Raw genomic sequence first — 27,550 nt, forward strand, 5'->3', positions numbered from 1 at the left:
TCTCTCTCTCTCTCTCTCTCTCTCTCTCTCTCTCTCTCTCTCTCTCTGTGTGTGTGTGTGTGTGTGTATGTTAATCTTAAAAGTCTTAATAAGCTCTGATAGGAAAGAGAAGAACACAAACGTCACCAGATAATTTCACTCTTTTCACTAAATGTGGAGATTAAAGTGGTATGGTGCTGTTTAAAAATAACAGAAGCTTCTAATACTTAGTCAAGGGGGTAGCTCTTTTTGGCCCACAGCCAGCAATTCAAATCAGGACCAACAGTGCAGATGAGAAGGCTAGAAGAAGCTGAAGAAGCTGGCTAATCATACCTTGTTATATTCAACCATCCATGTCTTTCAGTAGTGTGCCAAAAAACATTTATGTCTTTGTTTTTTTATATAATTTATTTTTTCTCAAATCGTAATTCATTCACACAAGGGTTATAAACACAGAAAGGCAGGGTGGGGAGAAGGGAATGACACTGGAATGTGGGTGTTCAGGGGGAATACAGAAAGCTTCAGAACCAGGTATCGGCTGGGGGACAAGTCACTATGACTCTGCCTATGACTCGCTTGTCCTTATCTAAGTTGGTATTATCTGCCAAGGCTACCTATTTACAAGGTCTGTGACTACTCAGACTGGTAAATTTCCACAAAAGCTGCCTGTTTACATTAGCTTATAGCCATCTGTTTCAATGTTTTTCCACTGAGACCCAAGACTTGGTGTTAGTATACATGTATGACAGGCCTATTGCTGATTTTAGGCCTATGGCTGATTTTAGGCCTTCAGTGTGTAAGCAGGGCTGCCCCTGACATCTCCTCCCTTCTCTAAGTATAGAAGGGCTGTGGCAATTCTAATCTTGCAAAGGCGGGGATAGAGGCCTGACCTCCAGTACTTGAAGGGGACCTTGTAATGGCTCCAGTCCCCCTGTCGTTGTCCAGTGAGGCATGAGGGCCATACCCATCCCGATGTCTTTTTCCTGGAGAGGGGATACTTTTGACATCAACCCCTACGCAACCCTCTGCAGGCTTGTCCCTCAGGGAACCCAGAGAGATATTTTTATCTTTTATTTATATTCCCTTGCAGTGCTTAGCCTCACAGCCTAAGCAAGAATTCAGATCGCCTGTCAGAGGGGGTTCTGGGTGGCCCCTCTCTGCTTGGTCTAGGGGCAGAAGTTCCCCCTTTTAGGTTGGGTGGAGATGGGTTTTGGAAACACACTGTATAAAGTAACAACCTCATCTTGAGTCTCGTGGTCTTCATAGCTAATTTATGATAATGTATCTGAGTAGGTTTTGCTACCAAATTATTCATCTGTTGTATCACAGAGTTAGTGCGCCTATTTGAGGGCCAGGGACCAGCAGATAAAAGCTAAAAGAACCCAAATAATGGCCCCAAGATGGGAGGAAATTGGGTTGACCACCTTGGAGAGGCTGAAAACCAATTCTTGTACCAGAATTCATCTGTCTCTTTCTCTCTCTGATTTTTCTTGGAGCCTTCACTGCCTATTTCATGCTCTCTTTAACCTTCCTTGTCTTGTACACAGCCTTGAGCTGTACACAGCCTTTTCTGTTATAATAGGGTAAATCAAGTCCAATAAAGATCTTTGCAGTTTTAGGAGGTCTCTTCAGACAGTGAAACGAGGGATTTCTTCAGATTGGTGATGTCAATCTCTAGCTGTTTGATGTTCTTGTCAGTGGTCCTTCAAAGGTCTGAGTAGTATAAGTTTGGAGGCCAGCATCTGGATTAGAACTTCTAACAGCAGACATCATGGGTGATTCAATTTTACCTGGGATGCTGCCTGTGTTAAAGCTCCTAGGAGTCCCTCTTTCTCTCAGTTTTCTGGGGTTGGGTACAGAGCTGCCGCCTGTGACCTGTTCTATGCTCTGGCCCCCATTGATGTCTTTGTATTAAGGTAGAAAAGCTAGTCTAGGAAATTCAAAACAAAATCTCTTGAAAAACATTCATATATTTTAAAAATCAACCTCCTTCTTACATCTAAACCACTGACAATTCACTAAGCTCTTTTTGCATGCATGAGCAAGCTTATTCCAGCTATTGACTCAGGCTCCTGAATCATACTGTGTGAGGGCTCCTTTTACTTCTACACCAGAACAATGCAGTAGAACTTGAGCTTATTCATAGTTCCCCCACCCCCAATTAAACTACTAAATGATAACTTATTATACTCAAAAGGTAACAGAAATAAAACATTAACTCCAAAAATATTTCCAAAATAAACAGAAAAAGATATTTACTTTTTATGTGAACAGAAAGAGATATGGCTAGTTTAATTCTCTAAATTGCTAATATATACATCGATTAAGATGGATCAGATACTAAGCTGGGTCTGATTTGGTCTCTTCTGTAGTTTCCTGGACTTGCCTTTAAATATCCATTGTGTGTTAGTCTAACACAATTTGAAATTTAAATTAGTAAACATTTAAGAAAGTTTTCTAAAACAAAATGAATGTAAACAATTTAATGAGAATAAGAAAAACATATAGACATTTTATTGATAAAAATGAACTATAATTGGGAATACATTAAAATACATTTTATATTTTCAATTAAACTTAATCATATAAATTTTGTGTTAAGGTAAGCAAATGTTCTGTGCATCATCATATTTCTTCCATCCCCCAGAATACTCTCAGGCAGCACTCTGCATAAAAGTACTTGTGGATGGCCACTAGGTGGCAAACTTTAAACGTTCTCATGAAGAAAAGCTACATACTCCACAAGAACTTTTTACCTACTGTGGGTTAGCAGTTTGATGCACAAAAACATGCACACGTAAGCACGCACACAGGCACATTATGGAATGTTACAGCTGCAATAACTAGTGCATTTTTCACTGTACAGATGATCCCTCAGGTGTCATGTGCAATTTGTACTTAGCATACCATTGAGTGTTCATCTCCAGATAAGTGACTAGTTTGTCGACATGAAGTAACCTGGATAATAACGTAGTCTAAACCAAAGACCTTTGAGTGTGAAGCAATTTGAATAATATACTCTAAACCTGGGACTTTATATGAGAGAATCACAATGCTCACTGATTTCACAAGTTTCTATCTGATTAGTACTTTTCAATCCAGTAAAATTTTGCTTAGATTTGGCAACATCGAGTCATTGTTATTTGCAACAATTAGAAGAGAAATGGGGGTTGCTGCTGGCATCTGGTAGATAGAGCTGACAAGAATCCTACAACATAAAAGGAGTTATCTGGTTCAAGAATTTTATAGTGTTGAGGTTGTTATGCTGTGTTCAGTTGATATCACTGGGAGATCTGCTCTTTTCTGAAGGAAACAGAGGAGTGGATTTTGGGAGACAGGAGAGTTGAGAGGAGGAGAAGGAGGAGGAGGAAGAAAAGGAGGAGGAGAAGAAAGAGGAGTAGGAGGAGGAAGAGAAGGAGAATGACGATGAGGAGGAGGAGGAGGAGGAAGAGGGGGAAGGGGAGGGGAAAGGGAAGGAGGAGGAGAGAGAAGAGAGAAGAGAGAAGAGAGAAGAGAGAAGAGAGAAGAAGAAGTAACCTGCAGTACTAGTTTCCCTATGCTCTTTTAAATAGCTACTTTCCATTATTTTTATACCCAAACAGAATTATATCTGATCAACGTTCTCTACCATGGGACTAAGATAAGAAAAAAGTACCTCACTATGAAAGAAAAAAAGGAAGAGGGGCTGGGGATTAATTTCATTCTTTTCTAACGAGAAATTCTGAACCTGCAATCATTGTTCCCATAGCAATTTTCATGTATGCATTGGGCAGTGTCATTAAACATACACAATGTACAGCTACACTGGTAAAATATCTCTTCTGTGTAATTCACCCAGACTTCACCCAATGGAATTCACCTTCTGCCTGTCGTTTTCATTTTCTAGTGACACCTGAAGAGCTAAAAGTTTTTAACCTACTAATGCTGTGAAATAGCTCAGTGGGACAGCAATGGAGTGTGTGCAGCAGAATGAGAGAATATAATTTCTTCCCCCATAAATGGTCCCAACTTCCTTGGGAGCACTGTCATTCACCTATAGGCCTATGAACTCCATCCCTAATGGCAGCTCCATTATAGAAATGTTCTATTCTTGGTGAAATGTGTAGATGCTTTTTAAGGAAACTAGCAGCAAGTGCCCTAAACAGTATGACCTAAAATATATTCTACTCATGTAAGTCATGCGTTGCCCCCCCTTGTTTATCTATTTCTTCCAGTTACATATTGACAAAACATATTTGAACAGCTAAATTTCCATTCAAAGTTAAATTTCAGTAGCTACAGTTGGAGATAAAAATTAAATAACATGAAAATTTTCTCATCTAAATACAGGACAATAGTCACAAAAATTTAATCCAGTCATTCAAAATATGAAATACCTTATATTTTAGAGTGAAAAGTAAGAAAACATAATTATAATAAGAAAATAACATAGCTTGTATGCAAGTAGATAATGAGCCTATACAGTGACTGGATGATGTCACGCTTTAGCTCTCTATAGCAGCTGTACCTTGGAAAGAAAATAATTTTTCTTAGGAAATAAATTTTCTGTGTAACCACATGAAAGTAAATTCTACTCACTAATAGTATCTTTTTCCTCTATCCAGTTATGTATTTCCACAGCTAACTAAACGTCATAGAGTTCGGGCGCTTTACCCTGACTACACATTCTTCTCATTATTTACCAATGAATGATGGCTTCTGATCTCAGCACAACAACTCTGTTTCTTTAGTCAAATTGATTTTAATTTGACCTTATGAAGCATAAGTGATTGCAGTCATGCTACCTCTTTAGTAAACAGTAGGCAATAATTTTCATTCAGTAATTTCTTCTGATTTTAGACAGCTGTAAGATCATTTCATGATCATAATTTTTTGTTGAATTTATTATAATAGTCTCTCAAGGAAGAAAGTGTAAATCAGCTCATTTGATGCACACTGGGGGTCCAGGGAGTCAACTTACAGGTCTTCCTTTGGGGCCTCGGTCCCCTCTTGGTCCTTGTGAGCCTGGAGGGCCCTAGAACATAAATTAAGATTATACACATAAACATTTATGAATAATGTTTTAAGGATTCAATTGATATAAGAACATTGGCACAGAAACATCACATTTTAATTTAGAGTAATGAAATACTGGACAACAAAGTCTGTGCATGTCAATATTTTATACACAAAAGGGAAGAGTGCTTTAAGAGTAAAGTTTGAAGATCCGTAAACAATTAGATGATGCATAAAGAAAGATGCTTTGTAGCTAAACATATTAGGGTAACTAGTAATTATGAATTTTTAAGCACTATTTTTACAGACTTCTTCCAACATAAATCCTTGGCCATTAAGATCTAGGCACAAAAAAAAGAGTTCAGGTGTGGAGACTCACAAAAAAGAGTGAACCCTAAGTTATCAATTATCTGGTAAAATATGTGCATTCAAACAAGTGCACAATACTCCAGGTCAGTCATTACTGGTCTGCTGCTGTCAGTGTTCTGTCACTACATATATTCACTAGATGACTCAATGTATTATTTTTACTGCATATACATACACACAAATATAATCTACTTATAATGTCTTAAATTATAATTACCACAGTTTCTGTTCTACTTACAAATATTTTATTTCAAAATTATCATTTGTTTCAACAGACAATATTGTTCCTGTTGTTTTATTTGATTTTGTATTAAATTGTTTTACAGACTAGCCCTGAAATTCCTTGGCTCTAAGGATCCTCTTGCCTCAGCCTCCTGAAAAGTAGGAACTATGTGTCTTGATGCCATGTCCTGCTCAACAACACTGTGAAAGCAGAAACTTACAATGGCCTAAAATGAGTCTGTTAGAGTTTAGTATTTTATTTCAAAAGATCTGATGGGTTTTTGAGATTTAAATGGTGTTTACATGAGCACACATTATTTGTTAGTTACCTAAAAATGCTATTGATAGCCCAAGTTCAAGATAATTAGTCTTCATGCAAAGCCAGAAAGATCTCATGCTAGTATATAACTGTAGGAGGAGCTAAGGTGGGAGGAGTAAGGAGAGGAAAAGGAGGAGCTAGAGAGGGCAGAGATGTAGGCAGGTATGGAGAGCACTCGTGGGGAACAACTTATAAACTTATAATTAGGTTAGCTAATTGGGATACAACTATCTTTGGATGGAAATCTTGTTATTAATCATTATCAAACATATAAAGCCTTTGATTAATCTATAAAAATTAGAGTCTCATTCTCTTACTCGCCTGAATGGATAGTGGAATGGGCTGGGTAATGCCCTGCCTTGCGGAGACAGTGTGGACGATTGGCAGAGCCATCTCTCATACTGGCATCTAGTGGGTGGCAGGACTGGTGTTTCTGGTGGGCCGGTTCTAGCTACAGTGCGCACGTGGCCCCAAGCCGAGACACATGGCGGCTGGGCTAGGCAGAGCCGCTGCAGCTTAGACAGTCGGCTTGACCAGAAGCCAGTTTTAAATAATTACAACATATAACTTCTCAATTCTATTGCAATGTATTACTTAAGTAAATAAATCTCTCTTAATTAGTCAGCACACAAATATGCTTTCATTTAAAGAACAAGGTCAATATCAAATTAACAATGTAAATATAGCTTGCTTTTCCTTTCACTAACAGAAAAGCTAATGCTTAAGGAAAAATAAAGTTTATCAACTTCAGGATGAAACTGGCCCTTATGTACCATGCATTGCTTCAAAATAAGAAGTCTAAATCTGAAGATGGTTTGAGTCAAATACTTTAGGAGGTCAAGGACTCTTCTGTGCCCTGCTATTTTCACATGTATGCCTTGTCAACAAAGATGCTCTGTAACCACAACAAATACTGGAGAAAAATACTTACTGCAGGTCCTGGACGACCGCGTATGCCTGTGACCTAAACATCAAACAAGGAAATTTGTAAAGACAAAGATTTCCACAAATACTTGGAAAATTCAATAGTCCGATGAATAAAAACAAAAGCACAGAAGAATCTTTAAGAATGTAGATGTTCTTAACCAGTTGTACTCCCCCTGCCTTCTGAGCTAAAACATCAACTAGTTTAAGCTCTAACACAGGAATGTAATATTTGCAATGGAGACTGATACACCCACACTGAAGACAAGGGCACACCCAAAGTTTCCCTTCATGACAACTGTGTGACCTTGAACTGATTATATATTCTCTGTATACTAAGCTTCTTCAAGTGATAATATATACAAAGACTTAAATGCAAATGGTGTGTATAAAATAACCTCATAGAATTATATGGCTTAATAAATGTCAAATATTTGGAATCTAAGATATATCAAACATGAAAAGGGGAAACTATAGGAAGCGTTACTTTTCACAAAAATTGAGAAAAATGGAACTTAAAGGTAAAGTAGAAATATATATATATAATACTAAATAATTAACTCTGTAGCCTTTTCCCTTAACAGATTGATGAAAACTGCCATAAAATCTGTGGGTTAAAATGATAACAATTCCATAATATCACGGTGAATCTTCTGCTTACCTACAAGGATAAATACAACCTAAGGATTTTGTATTAATGTGGAATCTCAATCAGGATCAAGGTATAGCACACTTCTAAAATTGTGGAACATTAGACCAAGAACATTAATATTAACTGACAGTATATATACATGTGATACATTAAATATTATGAAATCATGATTTTGTATTGTCAGTCATATGACTATAAAATTTAATGTAGAAAATTGTATCAAATAATATTGTATTTTATTTTATACATGTTATACTAAAATATTTCATTATAAAATAACTTTATTTTTGAGAGAAAGTAATAATATACAACTCCTATAGTTATATTTGTGAGATATATATACATATATATATGTATATATATATGTGTATATATATATATATATATATATATCATACAAATAAACATATACTTACAACAGGCACTAATCCTGGTTCTCCTTTTTGTCCCTAGGAAGAATTTTTTAAGGAAAAGATACCAATTAGAAAATATAAAGTATTTAGAGTAATAACATGTCACATTAGGCTATGGAAAACACTGGGAATTTCTAAGAAACGTTAACCTTGAGAACAAAAGGTTAATTTTCAATAATCAAGGCATCCAGCCATACATTATTTGTAGATAAAATTTCTACTCATCTAAAGGACATAGAACAAATCTAGCATATGGAATGAGCAAAGTTTTGATATACTTCATTTTTTACTACATCAATAGCAAAGAATTGACTAGGATTAAAAAAGGTCAAGGGGAAAGATATAAATACAGAACATAACTGAAACATCTCCCTAAAGATTCAAATCACAAAAGGAAACCCATAGGAAAGGACTTGAGTTTCACACACATCCTAAATGACAGGGCTTTCAGAAATATCAAATACCAATCTTGCCATCTGTTTCTCTTTCATAGAATTCATAGCAAATGTCAAGAGTAACTGAAGGTAAATACGCTTGTCTCATCTGAACAAAAGGTGCAGTCGTTCTAGTTGTGTACTTCCCCAATCTCTGAGGGGCAAGCTGGAAAAAGTGAACTGAATAGAAAGAGACTGCCAGGCCAGTCTACGTGCCTCAGTGAAGGCACAGCAAGTAAAGTCAAGTCGGTGGCTTCCCATTTGAATAGCAGAACTGCAGTCTTGAAGTGTATAGTCTGGTCTTGTGACTGTGTGGTCTGATGTATATTTCTTCATATACTATTTAGTGTTATCTGCCCCAGTATTTGTCTTCCTGTGATTTTGATCTCCTTAATGCCATCATTGTGTCTGCCTATTTTGCTTCCTTGATTATCTCTTGAACCCATCATTATTAATGAATTAATATCAATTAACACATTATAAAATGTTATATTTCATTAAGCACCTGGGGAACAGAAGTATGACTTCAACACATATATTTTAAGAGCAAGGACTGCAGGAGGAATGTATTTGAATTTACTAAATTTCTTCTCTCACATGTATTATTATTCCACCTAATTATAAAGTTAAATCTGTGGGCAATACAGAATTTTGGAAGCAAGGGAAATACTCAGAAGACCTTCTCTCAGTTAACACTCTGGATATAGCCAGAGTTAACTTTCTGACGCGTCCCATCAGTTTTACGTACTCTCGTTTACCTAATCAAAGCTGCCCTGCTGTATTCCTAAACTGTCAAATTAAAAGAAAAGAACTACAGTGAACATCCTTGAATATCAATGAGTGAGTGGCATACATGATTGATATTTAAGATATGTTTCCAAACATTTCAGAGCACAGTTCTGTGCAGATAATCTCAGAAAGAATTTTGCCTATGAAAAAGGAATCATGCTAAGTAAAACTCACCTTTCTTCCTCTACCTACAAAAAGAAAAAAATTACATTAATATGAAGAACAACTGTGAAAAACATCTTGCATATATGCTTTCAAGAGTATATTTCCTATGGATGTAGATTTCAACACAAACATGTTACCTCCCCAGTACAGCAGAGCTCAAAAACTGTCCAGAATCAATTCCAACAAAAGAAATAGTTCATATATTAGAATAGTCTCATATGATCATAATTTTCTTCACAACATTCATAGAGATTCTAGTATTGGCAAAACTATAACACTAGGCATTTTATCATGAATTATATTCAATGGATGTTCCCCGTTGTTTGTAATATTTTTAATGTGTTGAGTAATTTAGTTCAAATGCAAAATGTACTGTGCCCAATGCTTCAGTGGACATCTCCTTCATATCCTGTCCTCTGTTCCCGGCTCCTCATCCCTGCCACTATTACTGGTTTCATGTATATTATTATAATCCTTTTCATAAATAAGCAAATAATGGCAAGCACCTTATAATTTTTCCATATTCTTCTCTTGTCTGCAAATAGTTATAGACATTTAAATCAGAAATTGTTACATGAGTGTAGTTTTTCTATTTTCAAACCAGGACCCGTTTTATGAACCAGCACAGTGCATTTAGCACCATCACTTTCCCCACTGTAAGTTATCTGGTTCGTTTCTGGTCTTTTCTTATTACTAAAGACAACTTATTACCTGCTACTGAGCCTAGCTTGGCCCTGCCTGGTGTGGACAGAGTTCCTGCCCCTGGAACAGGGCCCTGGTGAGAGCCTCCAGGAGATTCTGAGCACACGATGGCCCTGGTGGGGACAAAGTGATATGGTGCATTGTTTTTAACCCCGGGATAAGGCCCCGGTGTGAGCCTCCACCAGTGTCGATGGTTGCTGTGATGTGCCTTGTTTATGTAATGACATACATTTTTTCATATTCCTCTGAAGAATGCCCTCTCTGTAAATGTCAATGACTCTATGAGAATTAGAAACTGCATGAGTCCAGGGGTCGAGGGTATGGCTGTGTCTTCACAAATTGGTAAATGCTGGGACCTTCAGGACAGCACATAATTTCTCAACTATGCAAAATATAAGGATGTAATATGAATCATGAGGGGCTTCATGAATCTAAAGGAATAAGGAGAGCTACATTAATGAGCCAGCTTGTCAGAAGCATACAAAGGCAGTCAGATTCCTGAGTTCAAGGTCAGTTTGGGACACAGCAAGGTTAAAACCAGGTGGATAGAAGTGGTAATTTTGGGGCAAGATCTCCACCCAACTAGTTTATCCTCTGTGCTTAGCAAAGGCAGACAGATCTCTAAATTCTTTTGTGCAGTGTTAAGGGGAAAAAATGTATGCTTGCTGGCTCTTAAGAATCAAAGGAGCCAGGCGGTGGTGGTGCACACCTTTAATCCCAGCACTTGGGAGGCAGAGGCAGGCGGATTTTTGAGTTCGAGGCCAGCCTAGTCTACAGAGTGAGTTCCAGGACAGCCCGGGCTATAAAGAGAAACCTTGTCTAGAAAAAAACCCCCCCCCCCCCACCGCGCCCGGGGGGGGGGGCCCCTGGTTTTGGAACCTACAGTATTTATTGCCTTAAGCAAACTTGTCTAGAGTGGCTACCTACTATATGTTACCAGTCATAAAAAATGCACAGAAGCCTAAATTATAATTTCCAAATTTCTGCTCAGTTTGCCCAATTAACAAAATTATTTGCCCAAGCATTGTTAGTGCTAAGATGGTTTTCTTTAATGGTTTGTTCTGCTCCATTACATTAGTGTCTTCTTTGGATACTTTTCAAGAATACATATATCTTCTGCATGTACAGTGTCTTTTAATGTGTTTAATTCATCTTGATTTTTATTTATTATTTTTCTCTTCCCATGATGTCATCTATATCTCTTCTGTAAGTGGGCCACTATCGCCTCATTGTTCAACTTCTTATTTCAGAAACTTGCTTTTCCTCCTATTCATTGTTCATTGTTCCTGCTGAAAAGCCTTCTTTCTTAGACACACCTATGACTTTACTAGGTTTTTGAGCTGAATGTGCAGCTTGGTACTTAGTAACACTAAGTGTATGTAGAAAGCAAGGCTATCCTTGGCTAAATTTGTTAAAGGCCAGTTTGGTATACATGAGAACCTGTCTATAAATAAATAAATAAATAAATAATCCCAAGATAAAAAGACACAAGTTGGTGTCTAATCTTTCTATGTGTGTACTGTTGAATATTTTATTTTATTTATTGCTATTTTTAATGGAATTTGAAAAAAATGAAGCTTTGATAATTTCTTGACAATTATTAGTATAAGGACTGAAGCAAACAACCTAAATGCTTAATGTTGATCTTACCTAACTCATTAAAAAATATAAATGATATTGTATGCCTGTATCTTTGATGCATAATCCAAAATATAATGTCAGTTAAGCACAGATATTTTTCTTGAAAAAAATAATTTTAAAACCAGTAACTTGTACCATTCATTTCTCCAAGAAATTGATTCCATTTCCTTCTAGTATGTGGTCCACATTACACACACCCTAGATTGTTAAGACAATGTAAGAAAAGGTGCTAGAGCAGTAAATTATATGAGAAATAATCATTGCACTGTCTAGAGTGAACCTTGTACCAGAGACAATTAAATATGTTTTCAGTGTTTTTTGTACATTAAGCAACATAATAGAAAGTCAACTAAATATCATGGGAGGGACCTTTCATAAACACAATAACGGCAGCCACCTATAAGGCACAAATCATTCTCTAGTTAGATATAACCATACAAACTAAGATCTTCTGACAATTAAGAAGGCAAAAAAAATACTGTCTATTTCTATGTTAATGGCCTAAGTAGAGAAAAAAGGTTCCCTACTTACTCTAGGAAGTTCACCACACTTTAAAATTATGTATATGCACACTTTTCAAAATGATTTCAAAAATCAATTAATCTCTGAGGTCACTGAGTTAGTTGTTATGATTATTCATTTGAGTTGTTAAACTCTAAAAAGTAATAATCACTGCCAAATAAAGGTGAGTTGTTAGCTATCCTCTGAATCAGCTTTGAGTATTCTTACCAAAACCAGTATCTCCACCTCCAGATGTCTGTGGACACACTGGACAGCACTCCCCAGCAGGTGTTATAGGATTGGCACAGTTAAGCACATCTTGGCACTCTATCTTGTCACAAAGAATGGCACCATTGTCACAGACACAGATCTGACATGGAGAAGGTTTCCAAATGTCTCTATTTAAATACATCTGGCCATTCTGAGTGCAGGCTATTTCTTCATCATATTCATCTGAAATAAAACAAAAAGAGGTTGATAATCCAAAATTTTATAATTTGGGACATGTTTAAGATAGTAAACTATCTTTTTGGTTTAAAAAAGTTCTAAGAAGTAACTTCCCAGGGCTAAGGACCTGGCTCAGTTGGCAAAGTTTCTACTGGACAAGTATGACAAGCTGAAAATGGAGCCATGGCACCCATGTAAATGGCTAAGCAAATGTAATCACATATACTTGTAGCCAAGAGCAGTCAGGTGGACAGTTTAGTGAGAGATCCTTTCCCAGAAGACAGGTAGAAAATAACTGTGGTAGCTACCCAACATCAGCATTTGTCTTTAACAAACATACACAAAAGGAGTCAGGGAGGAGGAGAAGGAATAAGAGAAGGAGAAGAGAAATGGCTAATCTTATTAAGAGAGATGAAAGACAGATGAACTTATTACATTTAGTATATACATAAATAGTGAATAGTTACTCATAAGTTAATGATTGAAATACACATTGCCCTAATATAGCAAGAAGCAAAAAGAAAAGAAAAAAAGTAGGCTTTATAGTGAAAGAATGCTTCTCATAAGGTTTTACTTTTGATATTATGAGTGATTGAACATAATAAGGTCTGATAAAGAGCAAATAAGGATTTCCAGACAGAATATGTAAACTCAGTCCCTACATGACTAAACTCCCTAGAGAATTTATACAAGTAAAACCCATGCAAACAGTTCAAGCTGACTCATGTACTGGGAGAAATTTCCAAAGAGTACCATATGGGTGTCTGAGAATTGTTTTAAACATGAAGTGAAAATGAAATAACCATTTTCTGTTTCTTGCATTAGGTTTCCATTATCTATACCAAACATATATGTAGGATACCATATCTATATAGTTTTTCTTAAACTGTAAAAGAAACACGAAACTCATAAGGATAATAAGGGGATTATCTTTACATTGAAATGAATTAAGGGCAGTTATAGTAAAAAAAATAGTGTTATTTAACTTCACTAATTACCTTTCTATATTTAGAAAGTCATTTTAATACTTATAAATATGTATGCATGTGGAAATATGAAGTAATAAGAGCTGTACTTAACATGAAAAATAACTGTATATGTATATTAAACCACAAAGTGGATCATTGCACAGTGCTAAATACCAAGGGTCTTCTCAGTTTCTTAGTGCCAATCCAACACTATATGACCTTTGTCAACAAAGAGACAGTAAGTTCCCTTGCTTAGACCCTCTGTAACTTCCCATGACAACACCACAGTGAAAAATGGGCATCTCAACCCTATTAAGACTTAGTCCTCACCTGAACATTTGAAATACCGCCATAGAAAGAAGAAAGGCAATTGAACAGAGAAGGGGCAGTGGAGTACTCAACCAACAAAATTCTTCAGAGGGTGAAGCCCCAGGACAGAAACAGAAATAACAAGACTGTACCCAGGTCCCATCAATAGACAGGTCATCTTTCAAATGCTGAGAACAAGAGATTGTACAAGGATATCTACATCACAGTCCCACCCTCTAGGCTCAGTTATCATTGCAGAGGAGGAGGCAGTAAGATTTAAGAGTCTGTCCAGGCCAGTTAGAACTGAAAATGTATCCCCAGACAGAGTTATTAGTTTAACAGACTGGCAAGCCAAGGACTGGTAAGATTCTACACAGACCCTTACCAACCTAAGAAAGAAGTGCATTGCTTTAGATAATGTATATTCTACAACAGGTAACGAAGGCACTCAGAACCACCTAAAACATGCTCAGTCTGGTTTATGAAATAAAAAGTGGAGATGTAGAGAGCTTTGCAAGCTGCTTGTCATGGAATCAGACATTGACCAAGGACAAGCAAATGGGCTTCAAGCAGAAATCTGAAATTAGGCTAGTAATTAGTAATTTCAGGCAGGAATATAAATAAATAAATAAATAAATAAATAAATAAATAAATAAATAAATCTTAGCCTAGAACAAAGAACTAGGCTTCAGGCATGAAAATGACTTTGGGCTAGGACAGGGAAGTAGGCTCAGATATTTTGGTCTTCCTGATAAGCCCTTAGAAATAGTGATCACAGGAGTGATCGCAAAACTTTGTTATTGCCTTAAGTGTTATTTGGCTATTTGTGTTTATTGTCTTGCTTGTTCCTTGACTATTTGCATCTATTGTATTGCTAGTTTCTCAATCTAGAACTGACCTTAATACTTGCATGTAATTAAAATGCTATAAAAATAGAAAAGAGGAGGAGAAATGGGATGGGGATGGGGGAATAACACCTGAAATGTAAATAAATAAAATATCCAATTAAAAAAAAAAAGAACTAGACAGTAATACCATGTATTGCTATTTCAAAAGAAGAAGGAAGGAAGGAAAGAAGGAAGGAAGGAAAGAAGGAAGGGAGGGAGGGAGGGAGGGAGGGAGGGAGGGAGGAAAAAATGGAGGAAGAAACAGAAAGAGAAAAGGAAGGAAGGTTTGTAAGATGCAGAAACAGTGGTTGTCTGCATCAAACAGTATGTCCCAGACATATCACAGTTACACAGAAGAACACACATCAGCGTCACATCTTGTAAGGAACTGACTTCACAAGATCAAACTAATCAAAATCTCAGTATGAATTGGAGCAGGGTTTATGAGGCCCCACCCATAGTTGAGTATTTATTGGCAACTGACACTTCTGGGAGGGAGCCTGGTTATATACATGGATGTTCCATGAATGGCTACCGCAACTTCAATATATGTTCCTACACCCATGTGCATTCAGGTAGGACTACATGAACTCTGGGTTTAAAGAAGAGCACATAATACCGGGAAGACTAAGCAACAAGGAGATTACAGAGAAATTGGAGAGGAGAAAATGGGAGCAAGACACATTAAGTTGCATTATGTACATATCTGAAATTCTCAAACAATAAGATGTATTGTATTTGAGTTAAAAATCATTTTATGCATTCCATATTCAAAATTAACATGTCTAAAATGTGATCTATATAAACATGGACTATATTCATAATCAATTGAACAATTACCTTAACTTCATAAATTAAAAATAATTGCTGGGCCAGCAAGATGTCGTTGTAGGTATAACTTCACCTCAGTAAATATAACTTCAAATATTGTATGTATCCTTATACATAACAATTCACAGATATAAACATCTGATGTTCCATAGTAATATATTTTTAAAAACAGAACACATATGCATTCATTATTTGATCAATCAGTACATCTTTAGCCAAGCCTGATGATCTGTGTTCAACCCCAGGAAATCCACAGAGGGAAAGAAAGCAGGCCCTAAACTTGTCTTCTGACTTTCTTATTCAAGTTCTATATGTCCATCTCCTCCACACAAACAAGAGCAGGCACAAATAGTAAATGAATAAATGTAATTTTAAAATAAAATACTTTGTTCGTTAAGCCTTATGGTTAAGGAAACAGTATCTATCTATTTACTGGTTTTAAACTCATTGTTTAAAAATGAAATTCTCCATAAAGCCAGATAGCTATTTCTCTCACAATTTGGGTGGTCAAGGTTGGAGATCAATAATATTCAGACATAGTACTAGTACATAGTACTAATGTACATTAGTGGGAATGGGTATTAGCAGGTATGTGCTTATTGATCAAATAATGAATGCATGTGTTCTGTTATTAAAAATATGTCACTATGAAACATCACATGTTTATACCTATGAATTGTTATATATAATGCTACATACAATATTTGAAGTTATATGTACTGAGACAATAAAAAACAAATTTATATAAATATATAAATGTTATTTAAATATAATTAATATAGAGTGCATTATGCTATATAATTTTAATTTTTTAACACTTGCATGCTATCAACTACCAATTTAAACTTATACATTATAATGAAGTATTCTTAGATACAGTATATTATTAGATGTGTATAATATATATAATATATCAAATGAAATAAAAAATAAAAAAATTGGGAAGTCAGGAAGATATACAAGATGGTGTGTAAATTTTCAACTATATATTACTGAAATGTGTAAGAACCTCTTCAACAAATGGCTTAATCCTATTTGTGAAGTTACTTCCAGAAAGATTCCTAAAAGGCTTTCAGAACCAGCTCACTAGTCCGTTTGTGCTGTTTGAAGTACTTTTGTCTTCATTAATAAGGTATTTTTTTTTCTATTCCTAACTTAAAAGGCATGTCTTGTTCTATATCATCTCTTAATGATTGCTGGGATTTTCAGTTAATCTCTGCTGTTTTCTCTGGATGCCAAATAAACTTATTCTTGGACCTTAAGAAAAAAGGAGTAGGAGTATTGGAAAAAAAAGACTCACTCTTTCAGTCCCGTGTTAACACAAATAAGAGTAATTTAAGACTATGTGACCTAAACTCAAGGAGCAGAGAAGAGGGTCACCGTATTGCTTGTTCTTTAAATGGCAACACTAAAAGCTGGTGTTACACCCAGATTCGTTTCTGGTATTTTTCTCCTGAGAATTTATAATTAAATTTAGATGATATAGATGTGTACTTTGAATGCTTTTAAATGGCAAGGAGATGAAAAACCACATTCAAGACCAAACACGCCTTCTCCTCGCCCACACAAGAATTTGTTGCCATCACAGAAGGCTCAGTGAAAGCTCACTGTTAGTGTATGAATGAAAGAAGTGTAGTGAGCAAGGAAGGCTACAAAACAGCACCTTGCACTCTATCTTCTGTGTTCTTATGTGGCAGCTGTACATAGTGTGGCTACTGTCCCTTCTGTTTGTACATGGCATTTATTTAAATGAAAAGCAGAAAAGGAAACAAAATGGTGATCAGTTTGTTGAACAGAGTTACAAAAATGTCATCACCTTATTATTGTGTCAATGCAAAAAAAGAGTATGACTTTTCAAATGACACCTTGAGAAATCCAATAGTGCCCTCAAATCTGCTAGTCAATTCAACATCTAGAGTCTAAATTTAAGTCCTATAAAACACATGCAGACACACACATTCAACATCCTGCAAACATGTAATTTTGTACTCCTTACATTTGTTGCTACTTATAATTTATTGAGGTCCCTAAAATCTAGAAGAGGTTGAGATCTGGCAGTATTTTTATTCTTTTCTAATTTCTGTCATATAATTTTCCAGATTTTAACTTCCAAGGTACAGAATTATTCCTTCTGCTAAATATCCCAGCAGACTGACTTCATTATGAAGTTACCAAAATAATCCTGGCATGGATGTCTAGAAGGAGAGAGAGATGTATTTGACTGTGGGACCATGGAAGTATAGCTTGGTTCTTGGTTGGGCACAGGTTTCGAACCCCAGACCCTGATGGGACAATGGCAGGTGTTTGGCCACGCCCTCAGAACCCAGGGTCCTGACATGCGGTCTAAGACCTCCATTTGATCTGCCTGCCCCATTCAGTCACTTAGGGCAACACCCCTACCAGCCCCTCCACAGGTAGAGGGCATGACTGTAGACCTCAAGCCCTAGAGAAATTTCCATATTAATGAGATACCTAAAGACCAGAGGGCATAGCCAATTATGTATTCCTTTCCCAGACCCTCCTCCTTCCCTATTTAAGTCAGGTCCAGCCCTGACTAAGTCGGGGGTGCATCCAGATTCAACTACCATCTGTCATGAAAAATAAACCCTTTCGGAACTACGGGCTCCCTCGTGTCTTTTGGGGCCCACCGTGGGGAACCATGGAGAAAGTCCCAACTATCGAGCCTCATCTAATCTCCCCTAGAAGACTTCTCTGTGTTCCAGCCACAGGGACCTAACAAGCTAGCCAACCCTGCCAAGCGAGTGCTGGTAACAGAGTCTCTCATGTGGGACACTGCCAGGACTTCTTTCTTCTCTCCCCCTCTCCCTCATCTCTGTTCTGCCATGGCCCCCCAGTGGCATCTGGGAGCCCCAGAATGGAGGCCACCAGCCTCCGGGTCCACTCAAAAGGCCCTGCCCACCACGGGACTTCAGACTGATTTCTCTCTCCTCCTAGGGGTGCCCCAGCAGCTTCTCACAGCCCAGTGTAGAGTAAACTCAGTCAAGGATCCCATGCTTATGCTTCTCTCTGGAGGCATGCCTCCCTGAGCTGCTGCGGGTGGAAGTCACAAGAGACCCACAACTACGCCCACACACACATGAGCTAATCATCCCCGAATGTGGTGGAGAATGTGGACAGAGCCAGCTCTGAGAGTACCGCCCTCCCCCACCCCTGCTGGCGCCCTCAAAGAACCTCTCCATGGAACTCAAGGATAGTGAGTAAATCCAGCCTAGTTCACAAGACTAGGCAGGCCTCTCTCTGTCCCACATTTGACCATATTTTACTTGAAATCAACACAATTGCCCTATACTTTAAAATTTTTTTCACAAACCTGTTTTCATATAAATCTATGTGCTTTCAAACTTAATTGTCTAAATATAATTCTTAATCACTAGATGGCAGAGCAAACCCACCTTCTTATAACAATAAATAATCAGAAACTAAGTTTTTTAAAGTGCTGCTTGCCAACAATGAGCCACACCCCACATTTCCATTTCTTCATACATAGTATAAATGCAAACCAAATGCCTGCATAAGCAACCTCAAGTTTAAAACCAGCTGGTGCTATGTCATGATACTTTATCTCAAAAGGAAAAAAATGAGGTATGGGAGGAGGGACCAGGATGGAGAGATATTATCAGGTTATAAGCACTTGCTACTCTTGAAGTGGTCTTGAGTTCAGTTGCTAACCCACAAAGCTCACATTCTCTGTGACTACAGCTTCAGGGAATCTAATAATATCTTCTGGCCTCCAAGGATATCTCCACACATGGTACACACTCACACACACACAAACACACACACACGTACAGAGAGAGAGAGAGAGACAGAGACAGAGACAGAGACAGAGACAGACAGAGACAGACAGAGACAGACAGAGACAGACAGAGACAGACAGAGACAGAGAGACAGAAACAGAGAAGATAAAATAAATCTTTAAAAGTTAAGACAGGTCCATATTGAAATCTTTGTAACACAGAGAGACATCCCTAACCTTTCTTCACTGAACCTAAAGACAATAATTTTAAATCCATGTCTGTGCTAATATTATGCCATACAATTAAAAATTGCAAATAATCTAAGAGCCTTTAACTATGGTTCCCTCTGTTCTTCTCTGTAGAAATTATGCAATATCCTTATGCTATAATAATTTCTCTTCTCTTGTTCAGTCAACTGTTTGTTAATTGTCCTATTACTCTAAATGTCCTTATAATGAGGAACAGTCACCTAGACTGGGACAGAAAATAGAAGTAAGCACACAGTGATCATTCCAAAACCCTCCCTGCAAGATTTCTTTGATTTGACAAAGTTCACCTCTTTCTTGAGATATAAGAAAATGTGTGGAGCAGAAACTGAAGGAAAGGCCATCAAGAGACTGCCCCACCTGGGGTTCCATCCCATGTACAGTCACCAAACCCAGACACTATTTTGGATGCCACATGTGTGCTGACAGGAGCCTGATATAGCTGTCTTCTGAGAGGTTCTACCAGAGCCTGACAAATACAGAGGCAGATGCTCAAAGCCAACCACTGGACTGAGCATTGGGTCCCCAATGGAGGAGCTGAAGGGGTTTGCAACCCCAAAGGAAGAACAACAATATCAAGGTCCTGTGAAGCCTCAATGCCCCAGTGTAGGGAATGCCAAGGCAGGGAGCCAGGAGTGGGTGGGTGGGTGGGTGGGTGGGTGGGTGGGGAAACACTTTCATAGAAGTAGGGGGTGGGGGATGAGATGAGGAGTTTAGGAACTGCGGAAGGGGATAACATTTGAAATGTAAATAAAGAAAATATCCAATAAAAAAAGAAAATTCTTTATAAACACACACACACAAAAACAAACAAAAACAGAACAAACAAAAAAATAGACTTCAAGTAAGCTAGGAGTGGAAGGAATATAAAACTTTAAATTGTGTTAGTTATCTTAAAAGGAAATAGCATAAATAACCAATCATCCTCAGGGTCTTACTTGGTAACAGAACATAATTCAAGCCTTCAACTTAGAGCATCAGGACACATGGCAGGAGGAGAGTGGAAATCCAGTACTGCATCAAACTGGGAGCCCTTGGGTGAAGTATGCAAAGTGAGTAAGTCAAGATTCCCTGAGTGGGCTCAGTCTTTTCTTAAATGTTTTAACTGTTTACTACCTTTGACAACAAAAATATTTTCAAATTATAAAACAGACAATTTACCCATGTAAGAAACAACAAAATAATATATTGAGTATCTGTTGATAATGCTATTCATTCAACAAAAATCTATCATCTATAATTATGCCAAATGCTAGAAAGAAAAAACAAGTTAAGCAATGTGTTCTTTCCTGCCTTTATCATCTAAAGTAGGAACCTATGTTCATAGGACACCATTCTTTAAACATAAAACTGGGGCGAACATGGATGTTAGAATGCTTAGGAAGAACCTAGGTTGGAAGGCAGAGACATCAAAAACTTCAGTGATTCTAATTCTGTAATGCCTTATTTTCTTTCTTTGCTGTACTGAAGGTCATTCTTTTTTTCGAGAAAGAAACCCAAAATCCAAAGTGGTTCCTTCCAAAAACCCATTTCCAAGCTGTGTAATAAGCAGTGTTACTCCTGGCTCATGCTAACACTTGGCCACAGACTCATCCTGCTTGCCAATTGCTTGGGATACATCTGAAGAAACATGGTAGTTTCCCAAATCCTTTGATTTCTTTACCATCTTTCCTCCTTTTCCTTTCCTAAGGGTGAAACAATGGCACACTTGTTCCTGAATCAGTCTGGATCCAAAATAGGTGCCTTGGGAGAAGACTGTAGCTCACTACTCTGCAGAACTACCCAGAAGCCAGGACAGAGGTGCATAGTAAAACAGGGAGGGAAATTCTGCTGCCAATGACTACTTTGGCAACAGTAGGATACTCCATAAATGTGTTTCTACAAGTTCAATTCCACTGCCATTTTTCAAATTTAGATTCAGAAGGCTGGATTATATTCCTATGACATTTTCCATCTCAAAAAAGATGTATTATTAGATATCTACTTTGTATAAAAGCTAAATTTCCTACACAGATGCTAATTTAGAATTTAGTAAACAGTAAACATTTAGAGGAGTACCAATCATTTGTACTAGGACCTCATTTTTAGTTTATTCCTAGAAAATACACTTATACCCATTTTTATAGATCTCTTGATTTTTTTTTTAATCATAAGTTTGACTGTGTCCATGCAAGAAGATATAAGAGTTTTGCATACTCCTCCAGAGAAGTTTTTAGGTGAGGAAAAAAAGGGAAAGCTTATAAAATCATATTTTCAAAGAACATTTTTGCTAAGAACTTTTAAAATTAAGTATCTTCCTGCCAGTTTCTCCTCAAATGATTTCAAGTAGTCATGTTTTTTGTTTTTATAAAATACTAATCTATCACCTTCTCTAAGACCTGAGTGTTAAAATATGTGGAAAGAGAGGCAGAAAATAATTATCAGATAGATGATGGGGTTTCAAAAAGCCATCTTTTGGACTCAATATAACCATTTCATCCACTAACTCCCACTGTCATTATCTGCACTGAACACATACTAAACACCACCATCAATCAAGGAAGCAGGGGTGGGGTGGAGCAGCTCCCTAGGCTCCTCCTCTTTACTACTGAAATATTGACCCTTGATAGACTCTGAGAAAGAAGGAATCAATGACTTTAGTTCTGCACCTACTGCTGAGCCCACCAAGCTCCAACGAATACATACAAAAGCATGGTCACAGACAGCCTTAGTTTATCTTACTGGGTCATGAAACAAAGTAAATATATCTAACTGTGAGAAGATTTATGTAGGGGGAGTGTGTGGATAGCTGTGGTGGGGGATGAGAGTGGTCAGCATTCATGGCATACATGTTCAAAATTATCTAAGAACAAATTTAGTTAATGTTTAAAAGTAAGGATGGATTCAAGCAATTCCACATGGTGCAATGAGTAAGACTTCCTGGAAGCGGGGAGGGAATTCCATGAAAGAGGCATTGAGAGGAGGAAAAATATCTTATGGGTAAGACCAGAAGAGGTCATTTCAATTACATAAAAGACGTATTGGGAATTTTTGGTAAAAATAATAATTTTCTCAAGCCCCATGAATACCCAGTGAGTTGTAGAGCTAATATTTGGATGTCTATGTCCTTGTCATTCTTGCACTTCATTAGAAAACCAGACTTCCACTTTAGAAAGAAGACAACTTACATGAAGAAAAATTTGAAATTTAAAATCTAATGTGGAATTTGATTAACTGAAAGCAGTAAAATGGACAATAGGCTTTTATGAAGGAAAGAAGCCCAAGAGCATGCATTAACTTGAAAGAAAACAAGGTAAAGTAGGTTAACGTTAGACATTTTGAAAGGAGAGGTTAAAACGATCAGTGTTTGAAGCTGAAATTGGTATTATAGAGAAGAAAGTGACTCTATGCTGTCTCCTCACTTCTCAACCCTCAGTGGCCGGGATTCCATCTCCAGACACGTGATCAACACAGCCAGCAAATGTTCCCATCCTAATATCCGGTGAAATTTCCCTCAGCTTTCCTGAGATCCTGTAGGATATTGATGAAAAAAACTAAGTTCTTGTCTTGAATAAGTCTTTACATTTGCATGAATATGGTTAACAAATGACTGCATTCCAACTACTTTCTGTTTTAGATTAGTTTATCAGGCAAAGGAAATTAATTTCCCCCAGACTACTCAGTCTTTACTACGCAAAAATGACTTGTTCATAACAAGCAATAACATTGCACTCTGTTTTCTTTAAACTAACCAGATAATGTTTTTGTTTTGTTTATTCAAATTAGAGGAAATATTCGATATTGAAAAGTACAACTTAAAATAAGCTATCAACTAGCTACATTTTAAATTACGTAATATTTGAGTCTTTATTTCCTCTTCTTTAAGTCTGAACTAGTCTTAAATTTCCCCAACTACGTTGGGTTCAATGTTTTCTAATGGCTTTGCAAAGGAATTAGAAAACAAGCATCCTCCAACAACACAGCCCAAGTACAGTTGTCTTCTTCCTTGTGCTTGTTAAGTTGGGTGCAATAGGTTAGCTGGTTTTCAGGATTGAAAAGAAAGTAAAATATAGGAAAAATATGATTATGGATGTTCTTTTATAGTATGACAACATGTCTTCTATAAAATCTAAATGTGATTATTTGAATATTTAAATAATAGTAAATGACTGGGTAAATTCTGGAAGTTCAGGTGGCATTAATGAAATAGCAATAGCAAAGAGGCCATTCTCAATTATGAGGCTTTTTCATGATCACAAACATATTTGTTATGACTATACTTTATTATCAAATGAGATAAAGATGTGCCAGATGTAAAGAGAAAGAGAAGGCCTACCTCTAACAGTATATGATGCCATAGAGGTCAGCTTTGGGAAAGGAATGTATCAATAGCATGTGGATTGGTAAACAGAACAGTTGATTGAAAGGCAGTAGTAAACCCATCTGCATCTACCTAGATTTTTCTGGTAGTTAGGAACTCTGAGAAATAGACAAAATCATTCTCTGTATCCATAACAAACTGCAAATGTACCAACGCCTGTGTTCAGTATTAATCTACTGTAGAGTATGAGTAACCATTGTTCTACTTCGTATCATACAGCAAAATAAACTTGTTTATACCCAGAAGTTCTGGATTTTGTGATCCTTGAACAGTATATCAAGTTAAAGGTTCCATCAGAACATAGAGGAACATGCAATATGTGGTAAATATACTTGCCAAGCCATGATCTTATGCAATGAACTATATATCAACTCTAGTATTCACAATTTCCTAAAAAGTAAGAAAATTGAAGACTGATTCTTTTATAAAAACTAAATTTATTAGATTTATTTGATATTAAATTTATTGGAAGTTAACTTAACATAATTGGACTTAAGAATTTATTAGAAATGTTAGTTAAAAAAAAAAGTGCAAAGTGCTGATAAAATAGCCAAGGAAATGTTATTTAAGTGTGAGAAAATGTGGATTTACATAATAGTAATACTGTGTGTAATAAAAAGTTTTAATTTCAAATTAAATCAAATTCCTATTAAAATATTGCTAATAACTTACTTTATTAAAACCCCTTCATCCAGTACCTGAAAGATGACTCGGAGGGTAAAATTAGTTACACAACCATGAGCCTGAGTTCAGATCCCCCACATTCATATAAAAGTTAGCGTAACACACGTCTGTTATCCTAGTGCTGAGGGGTTAAGGGTAGGTAGATCCTTGGGGCTCACTAGCCATTCAGTCTAACTGAGCTCATGAACTTCAAGTTCAGTGAAAGACCCCATCTCTTGTGAGGAGAGAGAATCTAATTTGGAGGTCTCCATTGGGTCTCTCCCTTGGAGCTAGGAGGAACCCTGTAGAACAGAGAGAAGAAAGACTGTAGGAGTCAGGGGATATAGGATAGCAGGAGAACCCATTGAATGACTCACTGAATCAACTAAGCAGGGCTCGTATGTCTATAAAGAGACTGAACTAGCAAGCACGTGGCCTGCATGGTCTATAGGAGGCATTTATATTAGGACTGTTAGCTTGTTTTATGGGACTTCTAATAGTGGGAGCAGGTGTGTTTCTGACTCTTTTGTTTGCTCTTGGGTCTTGTTTCCTATTGGCTTGACTTGTCCATCCTCAATATGCCTTGTCATATCTTGTTTTGTCCCATTTGGTTGTTATCTCTCGGAGGCCTGCTCTTTTCTGAAGGGAAAGAGGGGAAATGAATCCGGGAGAGAAGAGCGGTAAAGAGAGGTGAGTGCAGCTAAAAGAGTGGAGTAAGGGGAAACTAATGCCAGGATATATTGTATGAAAGGAAAGAAGAATCTATTTTCATTTAAAAAGAGGGGGGTGTGTGGGTGGGAAGATCCTGACTCACCTAATAAGGTAGAGAGCAATGAAAAATATAACCAGCCAACTTACGACTTTCATATTATGTGTACAAAAGCATATGGACCCACACACACATTTATACAAGCAAATTCATAAATAGCATATATCATGCACACCACACACACAACACACACATAAAACTATTCATCATCTTTAAATAAAAGATGCAAAGTTTCATCTCTTTGAAACATATGTAGCGGAACGTATTAGAAAATACTGCACCAAGTCCCTGCGCTATGCCCAGCATCAGAGGGCCACATAGCACCAGCGGGGTGTTCTCATCTCAGTAGAGTGTCTGGTCGGAGCTCTCAAAATCTCTCCACTCAGCTCACTAGGTTCTCACTGGCAGGTCACTACCACGCCATTCCTTTGCTTCAAACCCCCATGGCCTTTGAGGGACACATCACACAAACCCAGGTTTTGCTACTGTAATTTTCTCTCTTGAACTAGGAGGTCAAGTCGCCACGAGAAGAAAAATACTACACAGAGTTTATGAACAATGGCGACTCAGTCTCTGGGTGCAACAACTAAAACCTAATCTTGTAAACCTATTAAATCTAATTCCCCGTGATATCAGGGACACTCTATCACTACATCATATCCATGCTCTCACCCTGTTCCAAACAGCCTCTCACTCTGTCTTCGTTCTCTTCTTCCTCTGTCCAACCCGGAAGTCCTGCCTCCTACTCTCCCAGTGACTGGCTCCTTTATTCATTAGGGGATGATTCGCAAGAAGTCCTGAGTACCTGACTCATTCCTTGTTCCAGACAGCCCCGCTCAGGAGAGCATAATTAGCATTAGAATACAAACAGCATCAGGGCCATCCACAACACACATACATCATATACACATAAATATATCATATTTATATACACACATATGTAGTAAAGCATTTAAGTGAAATAATGAATGTCAAATCTACTAACTCTTGCAGAAGTAGCATTCAAATAAATTATTTTCCAAACCTAAAAGCTAATTGTACCAATAGAACTTCCATAATGGGGGGCAAGGGAGGGAGAAATGTTGGAAATATTCTTCATTTATGAAACTGTACATCTAACAGAGTATTTCCAGCATGGTGTAGTTGTGTATGCTATTGAAAAGGCCTTGACCGACTGAGGAAGATTAGGCTTCTTGAGAATTATCTATAGGAACACTATGAGGAATGCTGAAGCAATTCGTGCATAGAGAATAAACGGCTTTTATTGTGCAGCAAATGTTGATGACTATTACATTTTTCAATTAGGCTTTAGATTCTGGAGTCTAGAAAATCTATCAATATAATTCAAAACAAATACAGTGTCATGAAGAAGGTGTTCAAGTAAGCAACTCTAGTACATAATGACACTCATAATGGCACTCAAGTGGCTGAGGTAGGGGGATCTCTGTGAGTTCAAGGCCAGCCTGGTCTACATAGTGATTTCTATGACAACAAGGAATATACCATGAGCCAGAGAGACTCTATGAAGAGAGAGGGGTGGTCAGGGAGGAGCAGCACTGGAAGGAAGTCAGTGTTTTCTGATATGCTTTATCTGAATGCCTCTTCAAAGAGAGTAGGACACTGTCAAGACAGAACAAGAGAATAAAGAATGGAGAGAGGGCAGATTTACAACTCTAACTAATCAGTTTTCAGTATCATTTTCACTGAGTAATTAGGGAAACCTAAATTTTTCATGTTCTATTACTTTTTGCTCTGGCCCTAAAAAAGTGCATATTGTGCAGCCTTTGGCAAAAAAAATCTTAGTCCTCAGCTTACTCTTCATCTTCAGCTTAGGCCCAGTACAACACCTCTTAAAGTTGTACTACACCTTGAACTGTTATAAAATAAAAATGGTCTGGAAAATTGATTCATGTTCATCAAATACAAGCAATAATTATTTAGCACAAAGTCTCCCAGACCCTTCTTCCCTTGCTCAACCATCCTTCTGTTAGTAAAGTTGTGTCACTGTTCTTTTCAAGAGGGGCCTATCTGAACGTACACTAACACAAAGAAGACAAGGTCACATGACAGTGTATGGGCAGAAACCCATTCACACAGGGTTGTGTTATCAGTGTCCAGAAAGAATCTTGCTTCTTCTACAAAACACTCAGGGATCAACTCAGGGCTAAATAATATTACGAACCTGAA

The 27,550-nt window shown here is 37.3% G+C and overlaps 1 protein-coding gene across 1 annotated transcript in view; it reads right to left on the reverse strand.

Annotated features, from left to right (window-relative positions):
* The window catches only part of Col5a2 (collagen type V alpha 2 chain), a 129,662-nt gene that overhangs the window by 52,878 nt on the left and 49,234 nt on the right, over positions 1 to 27,550 (reverse strand). The window contains exons 2-6 of the mRNA XM_028765636.1: positions 12,334 to 12,558; positions 9,271 to 9,284; positions 7,877 to 7,909; positions 6,816 to 6,848; positions 4,940 to 4,993 (exon numbers count right to left, since the gene is read on the reverse strand). Of these exons, the coding sequence (XP_028621469.1) occupies positions 4,940 to 4,993; positions 6,816 to 6,848; positions 7,877 to 7,909; positions 9,271 to 9,284; positions 12,334 to 12,558 (359 nt within the window). The remainder of the gene's footprint in view (positions 1 to 4,939; positions 4,994 to 6,815; positions 6,849 to 7,876; positions 7,910 to 9,270; positions 9,285 to 12,333; positions 12,559 to 27,550) is intronic.

Source organism: Grammomys surdaster, unplaced genomic scaffold (genome assembly GCF_004785775.1).
Source record: "Grammomys surdaster isolate TR1022 unplaced genomic scaffold, NIH_TR_1.0 165, whole genome shotgun sequence".
Lineage (NCBI taxonomy): Eukaryota > Metazoa > Chordata > Mammalia > Rodentia > Muridae > Grammomys > Grammomys surdaster.